The sequence below is a fragment of the Liolophura sinensis genome, chromosome 6 (assembly GCF_032854445.1).
Source record: "Liolophura sinensis isolate JHLJ2023 chromosome 6, CUHK_Ljap_v2, whole genome shotgun sequence".
Classification (NCBI taxonomy): Eukaryota; Metazoa; Mollusca; class Polyplacophora; order Chitonida; family Chitonidae; genus Liolophura; species Liolophura sinensis.
The window spans coordinates 2,535,828-2,562,724 of NC_088300.1; the positions used below are offsets into that span (position 1 = coordinate 2,535,828).

The 26,897-nt window shown below is 40.8% G+C and overlaps 1 protein-coding gene across 1 annotated transcript; it reads left to right on the forward strand.

The window, feature by feature from the left end:
- The first annotated feature begins 1,838 nt into the window (after nucleotides 1–1,838).
- On the forward strand, nucleotides 1,839–22,627 carry LOC135468202 (cdc42 homolog). Its single transcript, XM_064746324.1, has 4 exons — nucleotides 1,839–1,851; nucleotides 2,235–3,035; nucleotides 16,672–16,730; nucleotides 19,816–22,627. The coding sequence occupies exons 2-4, from the start codon at nucleotides 2,900–2,902 to the stop codon at nucleotides 20,212–20,214; spliced, it is 594 nt and encodes a 197-aa protein (XP_064602394.1). The 5' UTR covers nucleotides 1,839–1,851; nucleotides 2,235–2,899; the 3' UTR covers nucleotides 20,215–22,627.
- Nucleotides 22,628–26,897: the final 4,270 nt, after the last annotated feature.

Consider the following 26,897-nt stretch of genomic DNA (forward strand, 5'->3'; position numbering starts at 1 on the left):
ATGACCTCTATCGCAGAAGTGATATAGTTTTAAGTATCTGTCGAGAAATACCGGTCAGCTAACCTGGGCGTTGTTTTGAGGTATGATCTCAGTATCAGGAGCTGGCATGCCCCGTCTCGGTGAAGGGGTTATAGAGCGCTAATATCACATCTTCTGCTATAAATTGGACACATTTTAATCTCACATTTCTGTGAGAACTACGTGCTATTAATTCCCCATGAAAAAAATATTCCGTTTATACCGTTGTCCATCTCACCCAGTACATCGAATTATCTTCTTCAATCGGAGTTGCATGGTAATTACAGCGGTATGAATATCAGAAACATTACAGCGCTGCACTTTGTGTTGCAGAACGAGTGCTTCCATAATAAATAAATTCCATAGATAGTTAAAGTTATTTTTTAAATAATACCCAATAATGTCACCAGCTGATTTTGTCTCAAGATCTCATTAATGTTTAGTATAGTTTATTTATTTTATTTGATTGGCGTTTACGCCGTACTGAAGCATATTTCACTTATACGGCGGAGGCCACCATTATAATGGGAGGAAACCGGACAGAGCCCGGGGGAAACTCACGACCATCCGCAGGTTGGTGGCGGACCATCTCCTCGGCCACGGAAGCCATATTTATAAGAAGACGTGTTTGGGCTGAGTTTGCTGTATTCCCTGCACATGCATGCATGAACTGTTTACTTGTCTTAAAGGGATTATATGTGCCTGTTATTATTCTGTTCAGCTTGTTTATCTCGATGTAATTATTATATCATGGAAGTCAAACCTCGCCAAATATGGATTGACATCTGTTTGGTGTATACGATATGAACCTTTTGTACATACATGCACGGGATCGGACTCGCCCATCCCTATGATGACACCTGCAGGTGGTTGTCACAGCGATGTTGGCGTCATGCTAGTGATTCACCGTGCCATTGTATAGACACCTGGGTCCTATTCTCTGCCCTGACATACTTCCCAAAGAATCATATTCCCAAAGAATCAATGTTACTGGTGTTGACAAAACTTGCGCAAGCTCATGTCAATGGAATTCTGTTTTGTAAGAAGAACCTACTAGAAACGGGTCAGTGAAGCCTATGTTAAGAGTATAGAAAAACGTTCGCCTCCAATTCATGGACGAATAAACTTCTGTAAGTGTTAATTCTATAGTACATTTAAAGAAAAGCAAAAAAAACCCCCCAAAAAACAAAACAAAAAAAGACAAAACAAAACAAAAAAACAAAACAAAAAAGCACGTAGAATGCAAGTTTTTAACAAAATAGGTTGAATTGACACTGGGTCATGCCTGTCTTGAATAATATTGGTATATCCCATATATATATTCTAACTATCTGTACAGAATTGATAGTTTTGCTCCGCAAAGGGTCCATAGTTATGTTGGCACTTCTTAATGACATCTTATTTTGAACTATTGCTATGTATTCAGATATGATACATGTACATTTCGTTCATCCGTATATATTCGAATGAGCAGATGTGACTCTGTATACAAGCTACTACACAGTAGATATCAAATATCTCCCTTCCGGCCCCTATAGCACAGTTGGTAGAGCAGTAGATCCAGGGTCAGTCCTGGGTCGAGTCACACCTAGACCTTAAAAGAGGGAGTTGTAACTTCCTCGCTTGGCGTTCGGCATGAATGGGGGCAGTGCAAAGACTGGTTGGCCCGTATCAATATAACGGATCGGACAGGGCGACTTACTTGCCTTCGGTAAGACGTCTCAGTGAAGCAGCACTAGATAAAAGAGCGGTGGAAATCCGTCTTGCAACAAGGAGGCACATTACATGCTCTCTAAGGACTCCTTCGTCGCCATGTGACTGAAAAATTGTTAAGTACGACGTTAAACCTCAAGCACTCACTCACTCACTCAAATATCTGCCTGATTATAAGTAACCTCATCCGGGCTATATACACAGATTTGTACCTGTCGCTTCTACTGCCGCATATATTATTGGATGTGAACGCTCACATTCTAACACTGTTTATCATAACCCCACAAAAGCCCTGAATGACGACGTATTCCTAAAATATGGCTGTGTCAGACCTGCTCTTTTCTATACATCTGTATGTAAGTTTTTAATAAAACTTAACGTCATTCTCTCGCTCACCATTTAAATGCAGGGTTTTACAGCTCATTTGTATACACGAGTGTCTAACTTTTTTTCGGCACAATTTGTATTTATCTCTTTGAATTTTTTATATAATGGCACAATAGATGCGTGATCTTCGCCCACACCTTCACGACTCCGATTTTCTGAGCGTATGTAAGTATATCACTGATTTGTCTTCTGTCGCCAAACCAAGAGGTTCGTCCATATCTTCAGTCCCTTGCCCCGTAGCTGAGGATTTTAGGACGGCGCTGTACAGCTCGCGCACTGCGGAATGCTTGACAGTGCAAGAAGGGGGATGTGTGGTTAGGTTTCGTTAATACATGAATCACTTATATGATACACCTCCTACGTCAGGTTAACACACGGAGGACACAGCGAGCTTTGAGCCGTGACCGCTACCCGGCCAATACAACTTTATACCCGTCTCACACAAGAGCGCAGAGTGCCGAGAACTTCATTCCGGACAGGTATATTTAGCCAGGCCAGTTATTTTAAAGCGACGACTGAAAAATCGTGATCAGTTCAGAGAGAAATATTTCCGCGCCTGCCTGTTCAGGTAAAAAATTTATAAATTTAGAGAACTTCGGAACTACTTTCTGTTGTCGTGAAATGGATGGAACTTTGCTGTGGCGGAGAGTGACTTAATATTCTACGCGGGGAGGCAGTCAGTTGCACGCTGACACATTGGGCCTACTGTTGACGTCTGAGTAGCAAAATACCAGTGGATAGAGCACCGCTGATTTCTGTTGCAAGGACCCGCCTGTAGGCAATGGTTATGGGGTCCCGCGACATTAAGTGTGTGGTGGTAGGGGATGGAGGGGTGGGCAAAACAAGCATGTTACTGTCCTACACCACGGGGGATTTCATGATGGAATACGTGCCCACTGTGTTCGATACTTTCTCAGGTAGGTCAGATTTGAAGGAAAAAAATGACAGTTGTTCTACTTTGACCCATGTTTTTTTTTAAAACCCAATCCTACAAGTGCTTTAAAATTGTTTATAACCACAAATTTCAAGATGGTTCTCAGAGCCATGAAGTTGTGTAATGGCGGTGTTAACCCATACCTGTGCCCAGATTATAAACAGAAGGCTGTAAATACCTGTATAGATATTCCAACACACGTCATGTAAGAGGTATTAACATTATACAAGACAGTTACCAAATCATCATACATCATCATATATATCCAATTAGGAGTTAACCAAACAGTTAACCTCATCTTATTGTATCGTATATGTGTGTGGAGAAATCACCTATATACAATAGTACCCAGTATATAAAGAATCGCCCTTGTTTCCCGGTTATAAGTGGCCAGGTAGCACGGTACCGGTGAATTCTTGTCGTGATAACAATGGATTCTGCACTGAATTAATTACCAGGTCTACGTTTTCTATCATCCTGACCTCGAGACCATATATAGATAATCTGTGTTGTCGTGAGCATTGTTTTATAAGCAGCTTATAATTATGTAAGGCTTGAGTTTAAAATTTCAGCCTGTTATCGGTCTTAATTAACGCATTCAGACGCCTAGTCGCCTGAATGTTACATGTCGATGTGCTATCATCCATTCTGTAAACGTACATTCAAGCTAAAGAACAACACACCCTGATATAGCCAGTTCAAGAAACAGACCACTCAGTGCTTTGCGTGACGCTGAGACACATGAACTATAAAGGCATTTCCCCTTATAATATAAACGCTGTAGCACAACTGTATGCATAGCTGTGTAATCCTACATAGGCTCTTGTTTAAGTCATTATAATATTTTTTTAAAAATATACTGGGTAACCGGTTTTATGACTGACTATTTTTCTCCAAATGAACTGCATACAACTGCTATACAAAGGACACACGGGAATATATATGAATAATGTATAAAACCTAGCATGTACATGTGTATGGCCTAGACGATAAATAATCGTGACGCATTTTACAGCGGATCTGAAAACTCCAGTCTTCCAGTCTTAAACTGTATTTATGTTAATTTTCCGTCTTAATTTTCCACGTGAATATTAAAGTTTAACTATTCATATAGACAATCTGTAGAGCTCTTTAACATGCATGCAAATGGCGACACGCCCTCATTACCATTGTCCACATACATCCTCGCGTTCGTAATTAATTCCATATAGCGTACCCGATTACAGGAGCCCCATGCGCTGTCCCCCGTGGGTTAGACTATGACTTAACATGTGGCATATACCTGACGAGGTGGGTATTCCCTGGGGCTCTGACACCCACATATACCTGGGCGCGTGGTGTGTATGTGAAATAAAACATTATAATCGAATTCCTGTGTATAAATAAGAAATTATAAATACCATTTGCGTTTCATCTGTTCATAGCCACCAAGTGGAAAGAATCACATGTTTTCATCGGTGAATAATCAAGTCATGCAGTCTAAAAAATTATCGAATATCAAACCAATCGATCAATTGATCGATCGATCGATCACCATGCGGATCAAATTAACAATGCTTCCATTCCCCCAAACCACCTTGTAAGAACACATTTAATGATCATTCATTTGCCTTCTGAATAGCTCAAGTAATGACTGACATATTACAACAGGGTTTTTCGAAATACATTCTACGCCTAACTCATTCTCAACATGAGTCCCTTCAAATGTGATACGGGACCGGTAGATCCAGGATCAATCCTTGATCGAGTCACCCCTAAGACTTTAAAAGAGGAAGTTGTAACTTCCTCGCTTGGCGTTCAGCATGAAGGGGATAGTGCAACGACTGGTTGACCCGTATCAGTATAATGGCTCGGGCGGGCGGCTTACTTGCCTTCGGTAAGTCGTCTCAGTGAAGCAGCACTAAATGAAAGAGCGGTGGAAATCCGTCCTGCAACAAGGAGGCACATTACACATACATGCACCCTAATGATTCCTTCGTCGTCATATGACTGAAAAATTGTTGAGTACGACGTTAAACCCCAAGCACTCACTCACTCAAATGTGATATTGTATTGAAAGAGGTCATATTCCCTGCGACTCTGATACAAGCATGTTTGCGATTGAAAACAATTTTCGTTAAATAGTTTGCCTGTTTAAATAGATTTTCTTTCTTAACTATTTTTTAAGAGAAAAGTGTTCCTTAATCATCAGTCAGGAGTGTCACTTGGCGATGTACGTTATTAATTATTTGCTCTATTCTCTCCCGCTGGGTGCTAGGCTCGGGGCTGAAGGTGTGAGATATAGCCGTGATTCATGATGCACTGAGGCAAACCTCGATACCGGGGGCTGGGTTATGGCGGAGCCCCGGAGGGACACAAATCAAATAATTACACCCTTAAATAAATAATTAATTAATTAGTTCCTATAAGTTAAAGACAGTATCTCTCAGAAGTGCTTCTTTGTAAACATTATACAGTCATAAGACGTGTACCGATATCCAACTTGTTGTATACGTGTACATATATATGTATATATCAAAGTTAACATAGCTTACATATATTATTCAGTATATTTAAACATGTGCCACTGTTTACATTCATGTTACATTTTATACAGAACTAGTTCGAACTAGAGAAGAATTTAAGGAGTAATACAGCACCACGTGCAGCTCTGGTAATAATGTTTTGTTTGTATTTTTTTTGTTTTTTTCTTTTGTTTTTTTTGGCTCCAAGGTCTTTGATAGTTCATTGACAGTCATGAATATATATTGAGAGAGTAGCTTATGTTTTATGCTGCATAGATGGGGGCTAATTTGCTGCAACAGTCCTTGTGTCGGGTGTGGGGGAATGTGGTGGTGGTAGTCGCAGTGTGAGGAGGATGGGGGAGCAGATTTAGGGGTGAGGGGGCAGATTCAGCCCTATTCCAGGTTAATGAAAACATCCTATTTCAGTTGTAACCTGGCTTGGAGATAAGTCATTCCACTCTTTGCACCTCTCAGTTTATTCCATGTGAAATTTATACGCAGATTCTGTACACGTAACAAAGGCTGTACTGTTTATGTAAATGCCCTATATATGCACGTGTTTAAATGTGAACACGTTACAAATCATTTCTCATGATTCTACATGATGTTACACCTGTTCAGGATCCTCCAGGTGCGCTTTTGTTGTCGGATTACATGTATATACACTCTAACTATGTCATCTTTGGTTGATTTTAGTTTCAAATGTTCAAATATTCCAAGTATTTTTGTACATAAGCTGACCGAGATACATGTATATAAATCAGTAATTGTATAAGCAGCAAGTTTAGTGACTGTAGGCGACCGACGATGCTCTCTGTACCTTCCCCTTTGCGCGGTCTAACGCCCCATGACTATCACTTGTCCTCCACCAACAGCGCCTACATGCACATGCTTAACTTGCCAAAGGTGGGTGTTTTACCTCCACCCACAGAATTGAACGCCATCGTACAAGTGTAAAACAAAGCTTGAGTGCGACGCTAAATAACAAATAAATATAAATAAGTAGATGTACGTACAAAACCAACTCACGTTTATAGCTGTACATGTATATGTATTCTAATGTGTTTACCATAATCTAACCATAATCTGTTAATCGAATGGACATTGATACTGTTATATGTAATATGTAAAACCGTGAGAGCGATAAACACATGAGTTGTAATATCGTAACCATATATGCTGTGTTTAGAAGGAATTCCAATCTCACACTGATTTTCTTTTTTTCTCCTATGATTAAATCACATGGCTGATTGATGGCTAATAGCACCTGTGCTTATAAAACTGTCGGCGAAATGTTTATTTATGCTAAGCACTTCATGATTCTTAAGATTGTCACATAATTGCTTTAGCCGATCCCAAATGTATATGCGATTATAATTATTAGTGCACTTTTACGCGTCCAAATGTCGTCACGGAGTTATCTGGTGCATGTCACAGGCGAGTGTAGGGCTGTATTCAAACAGGGAGTGGAAGGTTCCGAACAGCCAGGTGGCCAGCGCCATGAAGACTTGTTTGTTCAGGACACTATATACAATCTATATACAGTTAGTTATAACTATACACTACAATTCTTTATCTATGACATTGTGAAAATGAGCAGGTTTCTCATTGGGTTTTTTATATAATGCCAATTTCTGCTTGTTTTGACACGTGACGGACAGCTATAAAAATTAATCACGAAAATATCTTTCTTTCCATTTTTTTTACATTGTCAGCTATATTTTTTAACATAGGGGATGTCAAAAGAGTTTGAATTCAAAGGGAACTTAAACTCTAAGCACGTGAAAGCATGACTGTGATTTAGGGCAAAGATGAGTGGTACAGGGTATGTAGTGGCCGTGTAGGCTGTTGGTCCGTACGAGGGGTTCAAGGTTCGAATGAGTGAACGAATGCTTATTGTGTTTGACATTGGCAGTACTTAAATCAGTTACATTGCAATGAAAGCATGTTGGAGCTAGGACACGAGAATGGAGATGAGAATGATAACACCCAATATCAGAGGAAAGTGAACCTTAGCGTGATATATAGGAAAAATATATCGTGATCAATTGAATGTAACATGTGTATTAACAAAGGTCGGTTTCTATCATTTGTTTCATGTCAAATAATGTCCCAGGCAATTCCTACCGACGAAGGTCGGTTAATTACATTTGTTTCATATCAGATAATGTCCCAGGCAATTCCTACTGACGAAGGTCGGTTTATTACATTTGTTTCATGTCAGATAATGTGCCAGGTAATTCCTACTGACGAAGGTCGGTTTATTACATTTGTTTCATGTCAGATAATGTCCCAGGCAATTCCTACTGACGAAGGTCAGTTTTTATCATTTGTTTCATGTCAGATAATGTCCCAGGAAATTCCTACTGACGAAAGTCGGTTTATTAAATTTGTTTTTTTATCAGATAATGTCCCAGGCAATTCCTACTGACGAAGGTCAGTTTTTATCATTTGTTTCATGTCAGATAATGTCCCAGGCAATTCCTACTGACGAAGGTCGGTTTATTACATTTGTTTCATGTCAGATAATGTGCCAGGTAATTCCTACTGACGAAGGTCGGTTTATTACATTTGTTTCATGTCAGATAATGTCCCAGGCAATTCCTACTGACGAAGGTCAGTTTTTATCATTTGTTTCATGTCAGATAATGTCCCAAGAAATTCCTACTGACGAAAGTCGGTTTATTACATTTGTTTCATGTCAGATAATGTCCCAGGCAATTCCTACTGACGAAAGTCGGTTTATTACATTTGTTTTTTTATCAGATAATGTCCCAGGCAATTCCTACTGACGAAGGTCAGTTTTTATCATTTGTTTCATGTCAGATAATGTCCCAGGCAATTCCTACTGACGAAGGTCGGTTTATTACCTTTGTTTCATGTCAGATAATGTCCCAGGCAATTCCTACTGACGAAAGTCGGTTTATTACATTTGTTTTTTTGTCAGATAATGTCCCAGGCAATTCCTACTGGCGAAGGTCAGTTTTTATCATTTGTTTCATGTCAGATAATGTCCCAGGCAATTCCTACTGACGAAGGTCAGTTTTTATCATTTGTTTCATGTCAGATAATGTCCCAGGCAATTCCTATTGACGAAACTCGGTTTATTACATTTGTTTCATGTCAGATAATGTCCCAGGCAATTCCTACTGACGAAAGTCGGTTTATTACATTTGTTTCATGTCAGATAATGTCCCAGGCAATTCCTACTGACGAAGGTCGGTTTATTACATTTGTTTCATGTCAGATAATGTCCCAGGCAATTCCTACCGACGAAGGTCAGTTTTTATCATTTGTTTCATGTCAGATGATTTGCCAGGCAATTCCTACTGACGAAGGTCGGTTTATTACATTTGTTTCATATCAAATAAAGTCATGAATTTCCTACTGTCCTACTAACAGAGGTTGGCCAGTTTGTCATACATTGGTCCATGACTGAAGCACGTATGTCTTCTTGCCTATGTGATGAAGGCTTGTGGACAAACAGATAAAGTTTTACCCATGTATTACAAGAGATTTCTCATTGCGCCATTATTTACCTGTGTATTACAAGAGAGTTTTCATTGGGCCATTATTTACCTATGTATCACAAGAGAGTTTTCATTGGGCCATTATTTACATATGTATTACAAGAGAGTTCATGTTGCGCCATTATTTACCTATGTATTACAAGAGAGTCCTCATTGCACCATTATTTACCCATGTATTACAAAAGAGTCATCATTGCACCATTGTTTACCGGTGTATTACAAGAGGATTCTCATTGCGCCATCATTTACCTATGTATTACAAAAGAGTTCCCATTGTGCCATTATTTACCTTTGCGTGACGAGAGTTCTCATTGGGCCATTATTTACCTATGTATTATCAGAGAGTCATCATTAAGCCATTATATACCCATGTATTACAAAAGAGTCCTCATTGCACCATTATTTACTCATGTGTGACAAGACAGTTCTCATTGGGCCATTATTTACCTATGTATTATCAGAGAGTCATCATTAAGCCATTATATACCCATGTATTACAAAAGAGTCCTCATTGCACCATTATTTACCCATGTATTACAAAAGAGTCATCATTGCACCATTATTTACTCATGTGTGACAAGACAGTTCTCATTGGGCCATTATTTACATATGTATTACAAGAGAGTTTTCATTGGGCCATTGTTTACCGGTGTATTACAAGAGAGTTTTCATTGGGCCATTATTTACCTATGTATCACAAGAGAGTTTTCATTGGGCCATTATTTAGCTGTGTATTACAAGAGAGTTCTCATTGGGCCATTATTTACCTATGTATTACAAGAGAGTTTTCATTGGGCCATTATTTACCTATGTATTACAAGAGAGTTTTCATTGGGCCATTATTTAGCTGTGTATTACAAGAGAGTTTTCATTGCGCCATTATTTACCCATGTATTACAAGAGAGTCCTCATTGCACCATTATTTACCCATGTATTACAAAAGAGTCATCATTGCACCATTGTTTACCGGTGTATTACAAGAGGATTCTCACTGCGCCATCATTTACCTATGTATTACAAAAGAGTTCTCATTGTGCCATTATTTACCTTTGTATGACGAGAGTTCTCATTGGGCCATTATTTACCTATGCATTACAAGAGAGTTCTCATTACGCCATTATTTACCTGTGTATTACAAGAGAGTTCTCATTGGGCCATTATTTACCTTTGTATGACAAGAGAGTTCTCATTACGCCATTATTTACCCGTGTATTACAAGAGAGTTTTCATTGCGCCATTATTTACCTGTGTATTACAAGAGAGTCCTTATTGCGCCATTATTTACCTATGTATGACAAGAGAGTCCTCATTGCGCCATTATTTACCTGTTTATTACAAGAGAGTCCTCATTGCGCCATTATTTACCTATGTATTATTAGAGAACGCCTTGGACTTGAGTCGCCTATGGTCCGCCATTATTCACAAAGAGTATACGGTAGAACAGAAAATGGGGTGAGTGAGTAAGTGAGTGTTTGGGGTTTAACTTAAACCCCAATTTAGTACTTAACAATTTTTTAGTCATGTGACGACGAAGGAGTTCTTAGAGTTCATGTAATGTGCCTCCTTGCAGCGCAGGACGGATTTCGACCGCTCTTTAATCTGGTGTTGCTTCACTGAGACGACTTACTAAAGGCAAGTAAGGCGCCCCATCCGTGCCATTATACTGATACGGGTCAAACCAGTCGTTGCACTGCCCCTTAATGCTGAACGCCAAGCGAGGAAGGTACAACTTCCTCTTTTAAGGTCTAGGTGTGACCCGACCCAGGACTGAGCCAAGATCTACCGCTCCCGAACAGAAAATAGAGGCATGGCATTCTTTATATTGTGTATATGCCCATTAATATGCGTTCTTTGGAGACTTTTTTCTCTTATTTTAATGAATACCGGTAAGCATTATTAAAGGAAATAAAACCTGAGATGATTGTGTGAAGATGGCGTGAAGTACTGACTCCACGAGGCGTGCATGACATGGGCTGTATCCAAGTGAGACAGGTGAGCAACCTGTTTGCAATCAATCTCTGCGCTTGCGTGGTATTCTCGGACGAACCATGACCAATTGACATAGTTTTGTCTAACGCATATATGTCTCTAACTTAAAGCATTTAAAGCATCAGCTGCAAAATATTAAAATAAACACGAAAAGTACCAGAGCAGATGTAGGTCTACATGTTTCAGCGTAGGATCTAACGAAAGTAAACAAATTTTATAGTAAACAGGAGTTTATCCAAGGCTAATGCCGATCTTAAGCTGATGAAAGCGGCTTAAGCCCAGTTTAAGATGGGTAAATAGACAAGGATATTCGTGGGATTATCGGCTAATCTCTTAAGTGAGGTTTTCACAAACAAACATGGCAAATGGACATGTTTTCAGCTTAATTTAGTCAGTTATTGGGAAGTTTTTTGCCCTCGCTAAGTTCTACCATTTGTTGACAGGTAGGCGACCACAAACATCGAGTGTATAAATAGAGTACTAAAGCCAGCTCTCGGCACGACGTTTTCAACTTCTAATTACGTCTGACATACATTTTAAAAGGGGACAAGCAAAACACAAAGACTTCTGGTAAATAAGGGTCAAAAAACATAAATCACAGCACAGGGTGAAGGCATCGCGAACATGCTATATACTGCCACTGTGAATTGCATCAAGACTGGTTTGGTCCAGCAAATAATACACAAATACACAACTGACACACTCAGACCGACCGTCTCGTGAACTTATACCTGTACTGGTAATGGCAGCTTCAGGCCATCGTGTACAAAACGTGAGAGGATGATCTTGTTGAAAATCTCCAGAACCAGTTTGAATAAACTCTTGAGTTAATGTTCAGACTTGTGCATTATGTACCAGGACAGTTGTTGGGTATAATGAGCTTATAAGTGCATCGTTTATACATGTTATCCAATACACTAAGTGGCGTATGAAAACTTGTAAACGTAGAGAGGACAAAGTACTTAGTTGTGTAATATTATATGTGTTCAACAGTCCATTGCTCTGTAGGGCTATGACAAAATATTACCAGTCACGCGCGTCAGGCAAATGGCATAAATATAGGTGCTTAGATCACGGCAGATACACATGCAGGTTTGCTTTTAGATATTTAATTGACATAAGTCTATGTCGAAAATAAAAACATTCCGAAACGTTTAGCTGCAATTTACTTGAGACAGACAAAGTTATAAAGGCTTCGTTCCCGATCTTTGTTTGTCCTATCTGGCTTTAATAAGTAAGTTCTCAATCATTATGGAAACATGCCAGACTAACAATTGCACGTCAGATCCATCTCTCACAACAACCCTCAACAACAACAACAAAAAAACAACTACCTGGTCAGCGAGTCACTGGCCATGACTTATATGGGGTCGATTCCACATCTATGGGTACCAGGATGGGCCATGACTTATTCGGGGCCGATTCTACATCTATGGGTACCAGGATCGCCCATGACTTATATGGGGCCGGTTCCACATCTATGGCTACCTGGATGGCGCCATGACTTATCTGAGGCCGGTTCCACATGTATGACTTCCTGGATGACCCTTGACTTATATGACCCTTGTCGATTCCACATTTATGGGTACCTGGATCGCCCATGACTTATCTGGGGCCGATTCCACATTTATGGGTACCAGGATCGCCCATGACTTATCTGGGGCCGATTCCACATTTATGGGTACCAGGATCGCCCATGACCTATCTGGGGCCGATTCCACATCTATGGGTACCAGGATGACCCATGACTTATATGGGGTCGATTCAACATTTATGGGTACCTGGATCGCCCATGACTTATCCGGGGCCGATTCCACATTTATGGGTACCAGGATCGCCCATGACTTACCTGGGGCCGGTTCCACATTTATGGGTACCTGGATCGCCCATGACTTATCTGAGACCGGTTCCACATCTATGACTAGCTGGATGGGCCATGACTTATCTGGGGCCGATTCCACATCTATGGCTACCTGGATGACCCATGACTTATATGGGGTCGATTCCAAATTTATGGGTACCAAGATCGCCCATAACATATGGGGCCGGTTCCACATCTATGACTGGCAGGATTGCCCATGACTTATCTGGGGCCGATTCCACATCTATGGGTACCAGGATGGGCCATGACTTATCTGGAACCGATTCCACATTTATGGGTACCAGGATCGCCCATGACTTATCTGGGACCGATTCCACATTTATGGGTACCAGGATCGCCCATGACTTATCTGAGGCCGGTTCCACATTTATGGGTACCAGGATCACCCATGACTTATCTGGGGCAGGTTCCACATTTATGGGTACCAGGATCGCCGATGATTTATTTGGGAGCGATTCCACATTTATGGGTACCAGGATCACCCATAACTTATCTGTGGCGGATTCCACATCTATGGGTACCTGGATCGCCCATGACTTATCTGGGGTCGGTTCCACATTTATGGGTTCCAGGATCGCCCATGACTTATCTGGGGCCGATTCCACATCTGTGGGTACCAGGATGGTCCATGACTTATCTGGGGCCGATTCCACATCTGTGGGTATCAGGATCGCCCATGACTTATCTGGGGCCGGTTCCACATTTATGGGTACCAGGATCGCCCATGACTTATCCGGGGCCAATTCCACATTTATGGGTACCAGGATCGCCGATGACTTATTCGGGGCCGATTCCACATTTATGGGTAGCAGGATCGCCCATGACTTATCTGGGACCGATTCCACATTTATGGGTACCAGGATCACCCATAACTTATCTGTGGCGGATTCCACATCTATGGGTACCAGGATCGCCCATGACTTATCTGGGGTCGGTTCCACATTTATGGGTTCCAGGATCGCCCATGACTTATCTGGGGCCGATTCCACATCTGTAGCGTTAAATCAAAGTTTAAATCCTTATCACGATGCTCAGTTTTTGATAGTGGAAGTTGAAATGATTTAAGATAACATTTATGACGTAGTCAAAATTTCAACTTTCTATAGCCCTAATGCATGCTTTAAAGTCGTATCTCAAATTTTTAGCTTCAGTCAGAAATGGCTGAGTGGAACAAACCCCTGACAACTATCAGTGTGACTGAAAATTGTTTTATTGATCATTTAACTCTAATTAAGTAATTACAAATGATGTCTTTTAGACAACTGTTTCAGCTAATGCAGAGTGATTTGACACGGTCCCGCCTGAAAATACATAGCTCGCAATAAGCTTGTAAGATGTGACCCAGCCAATTTCAAATGCGACTTTTCATGTAGCTGTTAGTCTATCCAGCTGGATGAAGATATCAGTCTATTCAGCTGGACATAGATATCAGCCTGTTCAGCTGGATACCGATATCAGTCTGTTCTGCTAGATGTAGATATCAGCCTATTCAGCTGGGTGAAGATATCAGTCTATTCAGCTGGATATAGATGTCAGCCTATTCAGCTGGATGCAGATATCAGTCTGTTCTGCTAGATGTAGATATCAGTCTGTTCTGTTGGATGTATATATCAGCCAAATGAGTTAGATGAAGATATCAGTCTATTCAGCTGGATGTAGGTATCAGCCTATTTCGCTTTGTGCATGTATTTATTCAGCTGGACATTAGACTCAGCTTTTTAAACTGGGAGTTTATTCAGCTTTATGTATATATAAGCCTATTGGGCTGCATATAGATGTCAGCCAATTCATTCATTCATTTGAAGACTATGTTACACATACTTATCCTGTAGTTGTATCAGAGCTGGAGTGTCAATGTAACTACACAAGAGCATGTTGTTATATGCCTGGGCTGACGAACTGGAGTGTCAATGTAACTACACAAGAGCAAGTTGTTATATGTATGGGCTGACGAACTGGAGTGTCAATGTAACTACACAAGAGCATGTTGTTATACGTATGGGCTGACGAACTGGAGTGTCAATGTAACTACACAAGAGCATGTTGTTATACGTATGGGCTGACGAACTGGAGTGTCAGTGTAACTACACAAGAGCATGTTGTTATACGTATGGGCTGACGAACTGGAGTGTCAATGTAACTACACAAGAGCATGTTGTTATATGTATGGGCTGACGAACTGGAGTGTCAATGTAACTACACAAGAGCATGTTGTTATACGTATGGGCTGACGAACTGGAGTGTCAGTGTAACTACACAAGAGTATGTTGTTATACGTATGGGCTGACGAACTGGAGAGTCAGTGTAACTACACAAGAGCATGTTGTTATACGTATGGGCTGACGAACTGGAGTGTCAATGTAACTACACAAGAGCATGTTGTTATATGTATGGGCTGACGAACTGGATTGTCAATGTAACTACACAAGAGCATGTTGTTATATGTATGGGCTGACGAACTGGAGTGTCAATGTAACTACACAAGAGCATGTTGTTATATGTATGGGCTGACGAACTGGAGTGTCAATGTAACTACACAAGAGCATGTTGTTATATATCTGGGCTGACGAAGTACGACACATTTACAGGACAATTAGTTCAGTCAGATTAATTTTTTTATAGTGTACAGAAATTCGTGTTCGTTGTCCTCGGAGGCGGCCATCGGTATTTAGGAAGCTGCATGGTTTATGTGGACATAATCTGTCAAATGATACTTAATATAATACGTCAGGGAAATCGTTCTGTTGTCCAGTCACACGCCTAACAAAACCAGGGGATTAAGGCGTTAGCACACACTATCAGTCTTGGCTACCATTGTTAGAATCCAGGTCAAAAGTTCGACCCTAGTTGATCACGATTTGAGATTTTTAGTAGTGCCCTTCTCCGTGAGCTACTGTATACATCACATCACCACACAGTACATATATATACTTAGTTCACATCTTACTTGTCAGTTTAATCCATTACGTGCTCGTCCATGGGGTATGTAGGAGCCCTGCGTATTTTAACCACTGGAACAATGCAAAATTTATGCAATACTTTATGGATGTCCTGTATACATATTTGCAGGCCATCCATTGTCATGCACAAACGTACTATCTGCTCAGTTTGAACGCACCCCTCAAATATGCCTTTAGTACATATAGAGACACTAACACATTTCACAGAATTAACCAAGCGTGTGAATAGCCACGTGCTCCTCACATTGTGAATGCAGCGGAAATGATATTGTGTCACACTTTAGGGGTATTTTTATAAACCATATAAACTACAGACCAAAAAACATTTATAACACCTGCCTGCCAAAGTTAATTCCATTACCTTACAGGAAAATGCAACACAAATAAGACAGTGTTAATGTTTTGAATAGCTTGAATGTATGCGACACTTTAAACCTACATGACCCGCAAATTACCGCTGAGCAATCATTTAAATTATATAGTCTTACGTATGGTGGGTCTAACTGAACATATTTGTAAGAAACGCATAAAAGTTATTATAAAAATAGATTGTATATAGAATGGTAATATGTCTGAAAACATTGCTTTGACTTTACTATCGATCAAACAAAAAAAACAGTCATTAATTTGTTACGCCAGTGCACATCTATAAAACAAAGGATACATATAATGTCACATATATAATCTTGTATGTACACTTGAACTCGTTGGTTGTATTGTTATTGTATTTTTTTCTTGTTTTATGTTTTTTTAGTTACCATGGATATGAATAATCAGAGCTGCAATGTTGGACTCTACGACACAGCTGGTCAGGTCGGTTCACAAACTTGTTTATCTCTGGGTTGAAACATACGTGTATTGCTGTTCCAGAAAGCATTTTTGTTTTTATAGACTGGAGAATGCACACCCCTCCCATCCCCAAGCAAATGCATAAGGTCACAAAAAAGAGAAGCTTTGTGCCGTTTTCACTGTTTCACATACGGAAATTATTTTAATGGTTGCTGTTTTTGTTATATTTGCGAGTCTATGCCTCAAAGACGAGCTGTTTAAATGTAAAATACAAACTTTGGTGAAATAAATGTGTAAATGACATTTCCATTGTACACTTTTTATTATGTCTACACCGAATAAAAATCACACGCTCATTGCTTATGACCTTATGGACATGGAAGGCGAAATACAGGCATATAAGGGGCAATATGGACATAGAGGGCAATACTGACATACAGGAGGAAATACAGACATACAGGAGGGAATGCAGATATACAGGCGGATAGAGACATACAGGGGGAAATACAGACATACAAGGGACAATAGGGACATAGAGGGCAATACTGACATACAGGAGGAAATACAGACATACAGGGGGATACAGATATACAGGGGGAAATACGGACATAGAGAACAATACTGACATACAGGAGGAAATACAGACACACAGGAGGGAATACAGACATACAGGGGGAAATACAGACATACAGGTGGATAGAGACATACAGGGGGAAACACAGACATACAAGGGACAATAGGGACATAGAGGGCAATACTGACATACAGGAGGAAATACAGACATACAGGGGGATACAGATATACAGGAGGGAATACAGACATACAGGTGGATAGAGACATACAGGGGGAAATACAGACATACAAGGGACAATACGGACATAGAGAACAATATTGACATACAGGAGGAAATACAGACACACAGGAGGGAATAAAGACATACAGGGGGGAAAACAGACATACAAGGGGCAATACAGACATACAGGGAGAAATACAGACACACAGAGAGGAATACAGACATACAGGAGAGAATACAGACATACAGGAGAAAACACAGACATACAGGGGGAAATACAGACATACAAGGGGCAATACGGACATAGAGAGTAATACTGACATACAGCAGGAAAATACAAACATACAGGGGGAATACTGACATACAGAAGGAAGTACAGACATACAGAGGGAAATACAGACATACGGGGGGGGAATACAGACATACAGGGGAGAATACGGTCATACAGGGAGAAATACAGACATACAGGGGCAAATACAGACATACAGGTGGAAATACAGACATATAGCAGGGGAATACGGACATACAGGGGGGAACACGGAAATACAGGGGGGGGGGGGGGGGGATAGACATACGGAGGGAATACAGATATAAAGGAGGGAATACAGACATACAGGGGAAATACAGACATACAGGAACAAATACAAATATACAGGGGAATATAGACATACAAGGGGATATAGACGGATATAGACTTATAGACATGTAAACGGTGATTCCTTTTCAAAGAGTTTACTTCGTCTAACACCCTCTGCATAAACTCATGTACCTTTCTTATCTTACCAACAGAACTTGTATGTATCACTATTTGAATTAAGACAAACACACGTATGGTAAAAAAAAATGCCCCTTGGTCAGTTGTTTTGATTGTTCTTGTGCAATGCATGTCAACGGCATACTTTTTGTTCTCTTTGGATCGACATGGTATCAAAACTAAGTTTACTTTTATGGGTATAGTTAGCTTATTAGTCATGTGTTCTCGTTGATTTCGTGCGACACGGGTTGACGAACTGCGTGCCAGGATGTGGAAGCTATCGCATTCCTGACAGACAGTCTGTGTTTCCAGTTCGTTATTCAGATACCAGCAATTACGTCACTACATGTAAACAGAGGTCACAGACGTCAAACATATATCACACAGCTCAGCATCAAAGAAAACCACCGATCCTTAATGCGTCAGTGTGTAGAAAAGTGGTCAGACTCAAGTGAAACATATTGCCTTACGTTCATGAATGTTCTAAGAGACTTGTAACACTACCCCTGACATTTGAAATGTTACCAAGATTTGCATTAAACTTAACGAACATTGTGTACAGTCTGGCGTGTATATATAACGTCTATAGTTATCTCTTCCATATAAAGCGCAGCACAATGACCCAGGAGCCTTTCACCAATGCGGTCGCTGTGAGTTCAAGTCCAGCTCATGCTGGCGTCCTCTCCGATCGTACGTGGGAAGGTTGCAAGCAGTCTGTTGATGGTCCGTGGGTTTCTTCGGTTCCCTCCACCATAATGCTGACCGCCGTCGTATAAATGAAAATATTCTTGAGTACGGCGGAAAACTATCCTATCAAAATAAACAAATGCATACTAAAGCCCCACGCAGTACTCTTTAGTTATAAAATCGCTCATCCATGCGTCTGCGGTTCCTTTTTTTTACAGTGTAATTTATTAGTGTATACATCACTTATCGCGGTGAATTTAACGCTTTACTGTTATCTGCTCTTGATCTCATCACACAGTAAATAGACAATGTTCCAACGGGTGGGGTGGGGACCTATCTGCAGATCGGAACCTCTGAATAACAATCAAACAATCTGAACAGCTCAGCTACCCCACAGCTACATGATGTCACTTCGTGGGTATGCCTAGCCACGGGTTATGGAGGCTTTTTTATGACAGAAAACTGTCCCCAAATGACCTGACGTTACTTAGTGTTGACAATGATAAATAGACCTCAGTGTTTGTTTCCAAGAGATAAAAAGTCTATGGTTAAAAATACAAGCTATAGGTCAAACTTTGATGATCAGAGAGGAAGTTTCTCCTACTGAATGAGGTCGATGAAATGTACACGTTCATATTATCATAATGAATGGTCACAATTGCCGCTTAAACGAATTCAGAACCAGGGGAACGTGGAAAATTGCGGAATCCAGATTTTTGTGTGCAAATCTCACTACAAATGTCAATAGCAAAACTTAATTAACAAAGGAACTTGATTTCTTATCTTTAGATAGTAGTATAAGTATTATTTATTATTATGTAATCGTCATTCGTTTTGAACAAAATTTAGAATACATATTGTCTGGTATTTTTCAGGAGGCGTATGACACACTCAGAACACTGGTGTATTACGACACCGACATCTTTGTCGTCTGCTTCTCCGTTGCCAGGCCGGACTCCTTTGAAAATGTCCGCTCTAAGTGGATCCCAGAATTGAAGGTTTACCGCCCAAAAGCCAGGTTTATTCTCGTAGGCACCCAAGTCGACCTAAGAGATGAAAATATGACAGAAGACAACGATCACGAGTTTATTGGGAAGAGACAGGGAACTAAACTCTCATTGAGAATTGGTGCGGAGGGATACTACGAGTGCTCCGCCCTAACGCGTGTCGGGCTAACAAACGTTTTCGATAAAGCTGTGATGGCGGTGCTACGGCCAAAGCGGAGGATTAAGTTATGGCGGAGCTTCCGGTCTGTGGTGGGCATGTACAAATAATTCATAATTTTCTACACGTGCTCAGATAAACCATGTGATCCATGTGTGACTGAGACACTCTTTTGAAGCAGATGGCAATACAAGATGGTAAAGTTTTGGGGAACAACTCAGAAACGTATCTGCTTAGAAGCCAAAACAGCTTTCGTCACGGACCGAGGGCCGTCCATGAAGGTGTATTGATCCATTGACCTTTTTTGAATCTGTATACCAACTGTTTTGCCAACGAAAAGTTGGTGACTTAAGGTTGAATTTAGTGTCACTATCAGGTTACCTGTTAGCAGTGTCTTAATGACATGCATGGATGGTAGAACAGACCAGTAGAAAGCAGGATGATTTGCTTACACGTCTTCATAAATCACGTCTGTTCACTGATGTATCTGTGGTGCCATGGCGTTTGTGGCCTTCTAACCATAAATCACGTCTGTTCACTGATGTATCTGTGGTGCTATGGCGTTCGTGGCCTTCTAGCCATAAATCACGTCTGATCACTGATGTATCTGTGGTGCCGTGGCGTTCGTGGCCTTCTAACCATAACTCACGTCTGTTCACTGATGTATCTGTGGTTCCATGGCGTTTGTGGCCTTCTAACCATAAATCACGTCTGATCACTGATGTATCTGTGGTGCTGTGGCCTTCGTGGCCTTCTAACCAAGCGTGAGTCAGGGGGTGACTAACTTGGTTTCTATTGTTGCCCATGGTATATTTTTTTTGTTCTATACCCTACATGTAGGCCCAGGAACTTGACTCCAGGGCATGAGGAGAGAGTGGTACAGCAGCTGTGTAACAACAAACAATTAAGGAGTCTGTGGATATAGTGGGTTGTCAGTGATTAGAAAATCACAACACCTGTGTCACCTCTCGAGAGTCGTGTACAAGTTGATTACTTACTTTAACATATGTTCATTGAAAGATATCCAACTGTTCCCGTAAACTGGTTTCGGTATGGCTATTTTTCAACATTATCGTCTACTAGCAGTGAAAAGTGACCAGGCACGAAGAGAACGCGTGCTACCAAGGAAACTTTACAACTGAGGGTATATTTGGCAGTACGTAACGTCAAACTAAGCGCCCATACATATCGTATTTAACACTGTAAGTATGGGCCCTGTGTAAATAACGACTTTTCTTTAAAATAACTTTATAATGTACACGTGTACTCCTTCAGTTAATGTTTGGCGCTAAGCTGCTGCTCATTCTCAAGCCAATCTTACGGGAGTTATGTCCCCTGGAAAATAGTTTTTCTATCTGCCGTCCCAATCTAAAATAGAGATGTACCGACTGCCTCCGTTGAGATAACATCTGTAATAGACTTTGGCGACACACTTTTTACAACAGCGACGTCGAATGCGAGGCTCGCGCATTACGTCACCTGATCTGAGATGACTACTTGTAAACAACTGCACGCGATGTCGCACGTACCGTACTGTTGAGCTGTGCGCTACTCACAGGCTACGTGGTTATTATTATCATCTCCGTCCGTGCTCAAACTGAATCAAGGCAATTTAAATATATTTACGCACTTTCCGCTTGATTTTGCATAACAATATTTATCGCGAGTTTTTCACAGTGTTCTCGACGCTGATTGACCTAAGGCATAAGGTGATATACAAGACTTTTACCATACCATCGACTAAACTACAATGACATCTCTTTTATCACATGCCGCACGAAGAACAGTGACCTGCTTTTCTTTTTATGTCGTCTTTAGTGGGCGCCGCCATTTTGAATAACTTTACTTATTAGGTAATACCTCAGTAAGTCGTTCATTTTTATTTTGGATGTTTTTGATTAATTCAGATGCAGGTATTTGCTTGATTTTATACCATTGATACAGATTTAGACTCCAGCAGTCTGAAAATACTTATTAAATATCTGATACTCCCCTATCAACAATCATCCCCAAATTTTGGGGAAATAACTCCCATCTTTACACGAGCCTTGTCTCGGTACCGTAGGATCATGTAGAAAGGCGCGTGATGTCGAATGTACGCCATATAATATAGTCAAATATGTATGATAGTTGTGGTTGAGATACAGACATTTCCGCAGCAAGTTAACATGATTAATCCCTGTGTACATACCATGATGAATTGTGTTAATATGTGTTATTACATCTGATACTTGATCACGTTTATGCCCATATTTAATTCGTGTTTCAAATCGTATTTGTGAACGTGTATATATGATGTTCATATATTCCACTGTTGATTGTGTATATTTGAGGAAGACTTGTGATGTATATTTGCTAAAAACGTAGACAAAGCACAATGTACAGATCTACAAGTAAAATGTTGTGTGAAGTAAATATGAATTATACCAAAACTTCGTGGCTGTTTTCCAGTATTGACTACAGCAAACTATATGACAACTTTGTCGTGTTTGTCGTATGGCGTTTTATCGCACGGTGTTTATCGTACGGTGTTTATCGCACATTGTTTGTCGTACGGTGTTTATCAAACGGTGTTTATCGTACGGCGTACATCGTGCGGTGGTCGCTGACGGTATTTATCGTATGGGGTCTGCCGTTGGACGTTTAACGCACGGTGTTTGTTTTACGGTGTTTGTCGTACTGTATTCGTCGTTATGCTATTATCGTACGGTTTTTCTCGTACAACGGTTATCGAAAGGTTAATCGTACGACGTTTATCCTACGGTGTTTGTTGTCAGGCGTTATTCGTACAATGTTTGTCGTACGATGTTTATCACACGGTGTTTGTCGTTCTACGTTTATTGTACGGTGTTTGTCGAACTACGTTCATCGTACGATGTTTATCATATGGTGTTTTTCGTACAATGTTTATCGTAAGGTGTTTGCTGTACAACGTTTATCGTATGCTGTTTGTCTTACAACGTTTATTGTAAGGTGTTTGTCGTAAAACATTTATAGTAAGATGTTTGTCGTACAACGTTTATGGTATGGTGTTTGTCGTATGGTTAAGGTGGTTGCCTTTCAGTCGCTAAGACGAAAGAAGTGCTGGTGTCAAACGAGCCCTAGGATAGTCAGTTGTTACATTTCTCTCCTGACAGAGTTCATCGGGCTTCGGTGACAATAATCAGTGGACGACACTCATATCGCAGTTTGCGCAGTCTAACGTTCTTTGAAAAGCGTTTATCTTTCACCAATATGGCGTGCCCTTCAGTAGAATACATGTAGGAGCACTAAGGTTTTCGCCACACAAAAATGACTGCCATTATATAGGTAATAATATAATTTTCAGTAAAAACAATGGTCCAAAAAATAAATATGTTTATCCCCCTATCAAGATATGGGGAAAAGAAATAAGAAAACGTGTCTCGCTCTTGGAGCCAATGCTTCCAATATCATAATTACGTTCGGATGACCGGATGACAACCCAGTGTCACTGTCTGTTTAACATAGTGCATCTTTACGCATTTATAAAATTTTGACACAGAAATTACCCCAAATGGCACGGCGATTTAAAACATTTAAACGTCTGACTCAGCAAGTTGTGGAAGTTAAGAGAAGACTATGCAAAACGTGTATTTGCTGTGGATCCGCTCGGGAAGAAACTCGTGAAGGCATTGTGCCACTAGCGTCCGTCAAAGGGACCAGTGTCCACTGGTTGAAGTCAACCCCATGGGAATATGCTGTCATTCTGTGATACAGGAATGTAGGCTGACAGGACATTCCGTGGCTGAAGAGGAGGGATGGTGCTCAAAAAGAACAGTAGCACCGACAGACAGGATAGCTTTCAACTTATCCGACGACCGTTTCCGAAAATCGCAAACATCAGCACCAGCCTAACCCTGAGCCTGAGCTTCCAAAACACCTCAGTAAAATCTCAGTAGACTGCGAGGGTAACTCAGCCTCTGTTGGGTTACAGTTCCGTTACAGTCCGCCAAGTGACATTTTGGCTGACAGGGCTTATACCGGTACTCAGTATTCACAATTCAGTGAAGTCCACACACCTTTAAATAAGTTGGACAGCGGCAGGTCCATTCCAAAAACGAGTACTTTGTACCACGTCCTGCACACTGAACAGCTCAATACTTCTCTTCTCGGACGATATCGGTGCATATTCGAGTTGCCCAGATTTCCTGTTGGTTCCATCATTAAAGCTACTAGAAAGTTCCGTTTTCAGACAAGATTCCGGCCTGGCTCTAGATTTTTCTGGGCTTGATTCATCACGTGAGGTTTCACTTCCTTGTTTCAGTCGGGAGTTGGCCTGCGATGATTTCTTGTACGGAATCCGACTGTCAGATTGGCTAATACAACTGAATATCTCGCGAAACAGCAGTAGCCAAGTGGATATTATCATACTTCCACATTGTCCCAGCCTGGCGGCGTTAAATACTCTGGCTTATGAAAACAGTGCTAAAGAGGCGGATGTTCTCATTGAGTGCCAAAGCCCCTTTGTAGTAAAATTATGCGCCAGTTTTGTTCTCGGAGACGATCGTTTCTCTGTATGGATTATTATAAACATAAAGACCTGGCTCAGTGGCTGTAAAAAGATAATCCCGAAAATACTTTGCCGACCAAGAGGCCATCTGGATTTGCGCCTACGGTTTAAGCGACCTCGACTTTCTCCACAGTAAGTCAGTTCTCCACGTGGATGTCAAGTCAGAAAACGTCTTCATCGATGACAAAGGTTATCGATGAAGACGCCCAAACGTCTTGGGCGATTTCGGATCTGCTCTCCTAATGGCAGATATGAAAGGTTTTACCAGATAGACAAACATTACATCTGCCCATTATCGCCGCATTTGCATTTTCAGTCCTGTCGTGGATCCTGCCAGATTCGCTGTAACACCTTGCCTTCTTCGGGTTCTCTCTCAACAAATTTGTTTTGACAGTCATTACGGTTGACTGTCAGGCTACTTAATTTCTGGATTGACCGCTGGGGCCTTAGGAAAGCTGTAGTTTAAAGCCATCGCTACGTCCGAAGAAGAAAGCTGAGATTTTATTTATTTGATTGGTGTTTTACGCCGTACTCAAGAATATTTCACTTATACCACGGCGACCAGCATTTCGGTGGAAGGAAACCCACGACCATCCGCGGGTTGCTGGCAGACCTTCCCCCGTACGGCCGGAGAGGAAACCAGCATGAGCTGGACTTGAGCTCACAGCGACCGCATTGATAAGAGACTTATGGGTCATTACGCTGCGCTAGCGCGCTAACCAACTTAGCCACGGAGATGCCCAAGAAAGTTGAGAAGTTTTTACTTTTACATGTTAGTCCACATCTAACTCCATATTAAGAAATTAAATCCAAGCGTTTCATGCATCCTTTAAGTCTTGGTTAACTACTAAATATAAGCGTCATGTCCGACATTCGTATACCATTCGTAGTGCGTAAAGGGCGTCCCAAGTCGATAATCGCAAGATCCGTTTCCAAAACAACGTTTAACACTAGCTCCCAAAGACAAAGGTATGTAAGAAATTATACAAGTAGGAAATAAAGCCGGTAACACACAAGAGAGAAGCGGCCATCAGTTTTCTGTGATGCCGGGCAGACAATGGGTATTCCAGGCATGAATTCCATATCAAAGTTCAAATTCGTAGTCCATGAAAGAGTTCCAGGTCAAATAACAATTCACCAAGGTATCACAGTCGCCCTTTGATTGCAACTGTTCATAAAGGCATCATGCAGATGTAATAAGCATGGTTACCTTTACGGCCAAGGTCAGCGGTATTAAATACAGTTCGAAAATGACAAGCGTTACAGACCTTAACCGAACAGATTGTGATTCAAAAGTAACGGACGATTACGTCTTTCCAGTTAATATGTAAGGATCTCATACTACAAGGGGCGCCATCTATGTTACACGGGATATGCTGGTCTGTATAAAAGCCGTCTACAAGATCGACGGTTATACTCGGCAATCAGCGCCATCTATGTTGTTAAATACCATCTACGCGATAGATATGTACATAAGGATAACAGCGCCGTCTATATCTGCCAACTAGTTTTTGAACTAATAACTGGTGAAGCAGATTAAAGTCATCACAATTTACGCAATATCTGACAAATGCTCCAAGGCGAGATATGTATACACCATATGCAGGACCCTTTGGTATATTACTATCCAAATAAGGACAATTTACAGTCTCAAAATTGAAATTATCCCTTTTGTCGGAAAGGCGGCGTGAAAGGAGACCTTGTTCCCGAATTTCACATAAATGTTATTAATGAAAAATTCAAGTAATTCAATAAATAATGTAACATCCCATGAGTGGTAACCTTTATAAATAGTAGAACTAAAGAAACCCAGATTGCTTCTGACGTTAAACCACTTTTGAACAAGTAGCCTCAGGATTCCAAGTTTCAGCCAGTTTCCCATCATACAACATGCAGCTTAATGAAAGGGAGCTAACTAGGGAGTCATCTATAATCCAGGTAGAGTTGGATTCAAACGCAAGACCTTATATGAATAGTTTCCGCGTGACTTCCCCTCACCACACAGTCACCAAGCCGATGATGCATGGTTTCGATCATGAACTATTGAGTTTACATTAGCGACACTATAACAGCCACAGGTATAACTGTCCACCTCGCCCGAGAGACCCTCTGAAATGGGATCTGTATGCAAGTGATTTTAAAGAAATTTACAGGAGAGGAAGACGTTCAATTTCAACAAAAATATTTATTAAGAAACAGATTAACAAAATATCGTAGTGATCTATTTTAACACCTAAAGACCTAATAAAGCTCTCAAAAGTA

Bases quoted from the DNA above. Each gene is read 5' to 3' on its own strand.
- LOC135468202 (XM_064746324.1), top strand. From the start codon at position 2,900: ATGGTTATGGGGTCCCGCGACATTAAGTGTGTGGTGGTAGGGGATGGA. The intron at 3,036-16,671 runs GTAGGTCAGATT...ATGTTTTTTTAG, and splicing joins TGTGTTCGATACTTTCTCAG to TTACCATGGATATGAATAAT. The intron at 16,731-19,815 runs GTCGGTTCACAA...GGTATTTTTCAG, and splicing joins TCTACGACACAGCTGGTCAG to GAGGCGTATGACACACTCAG.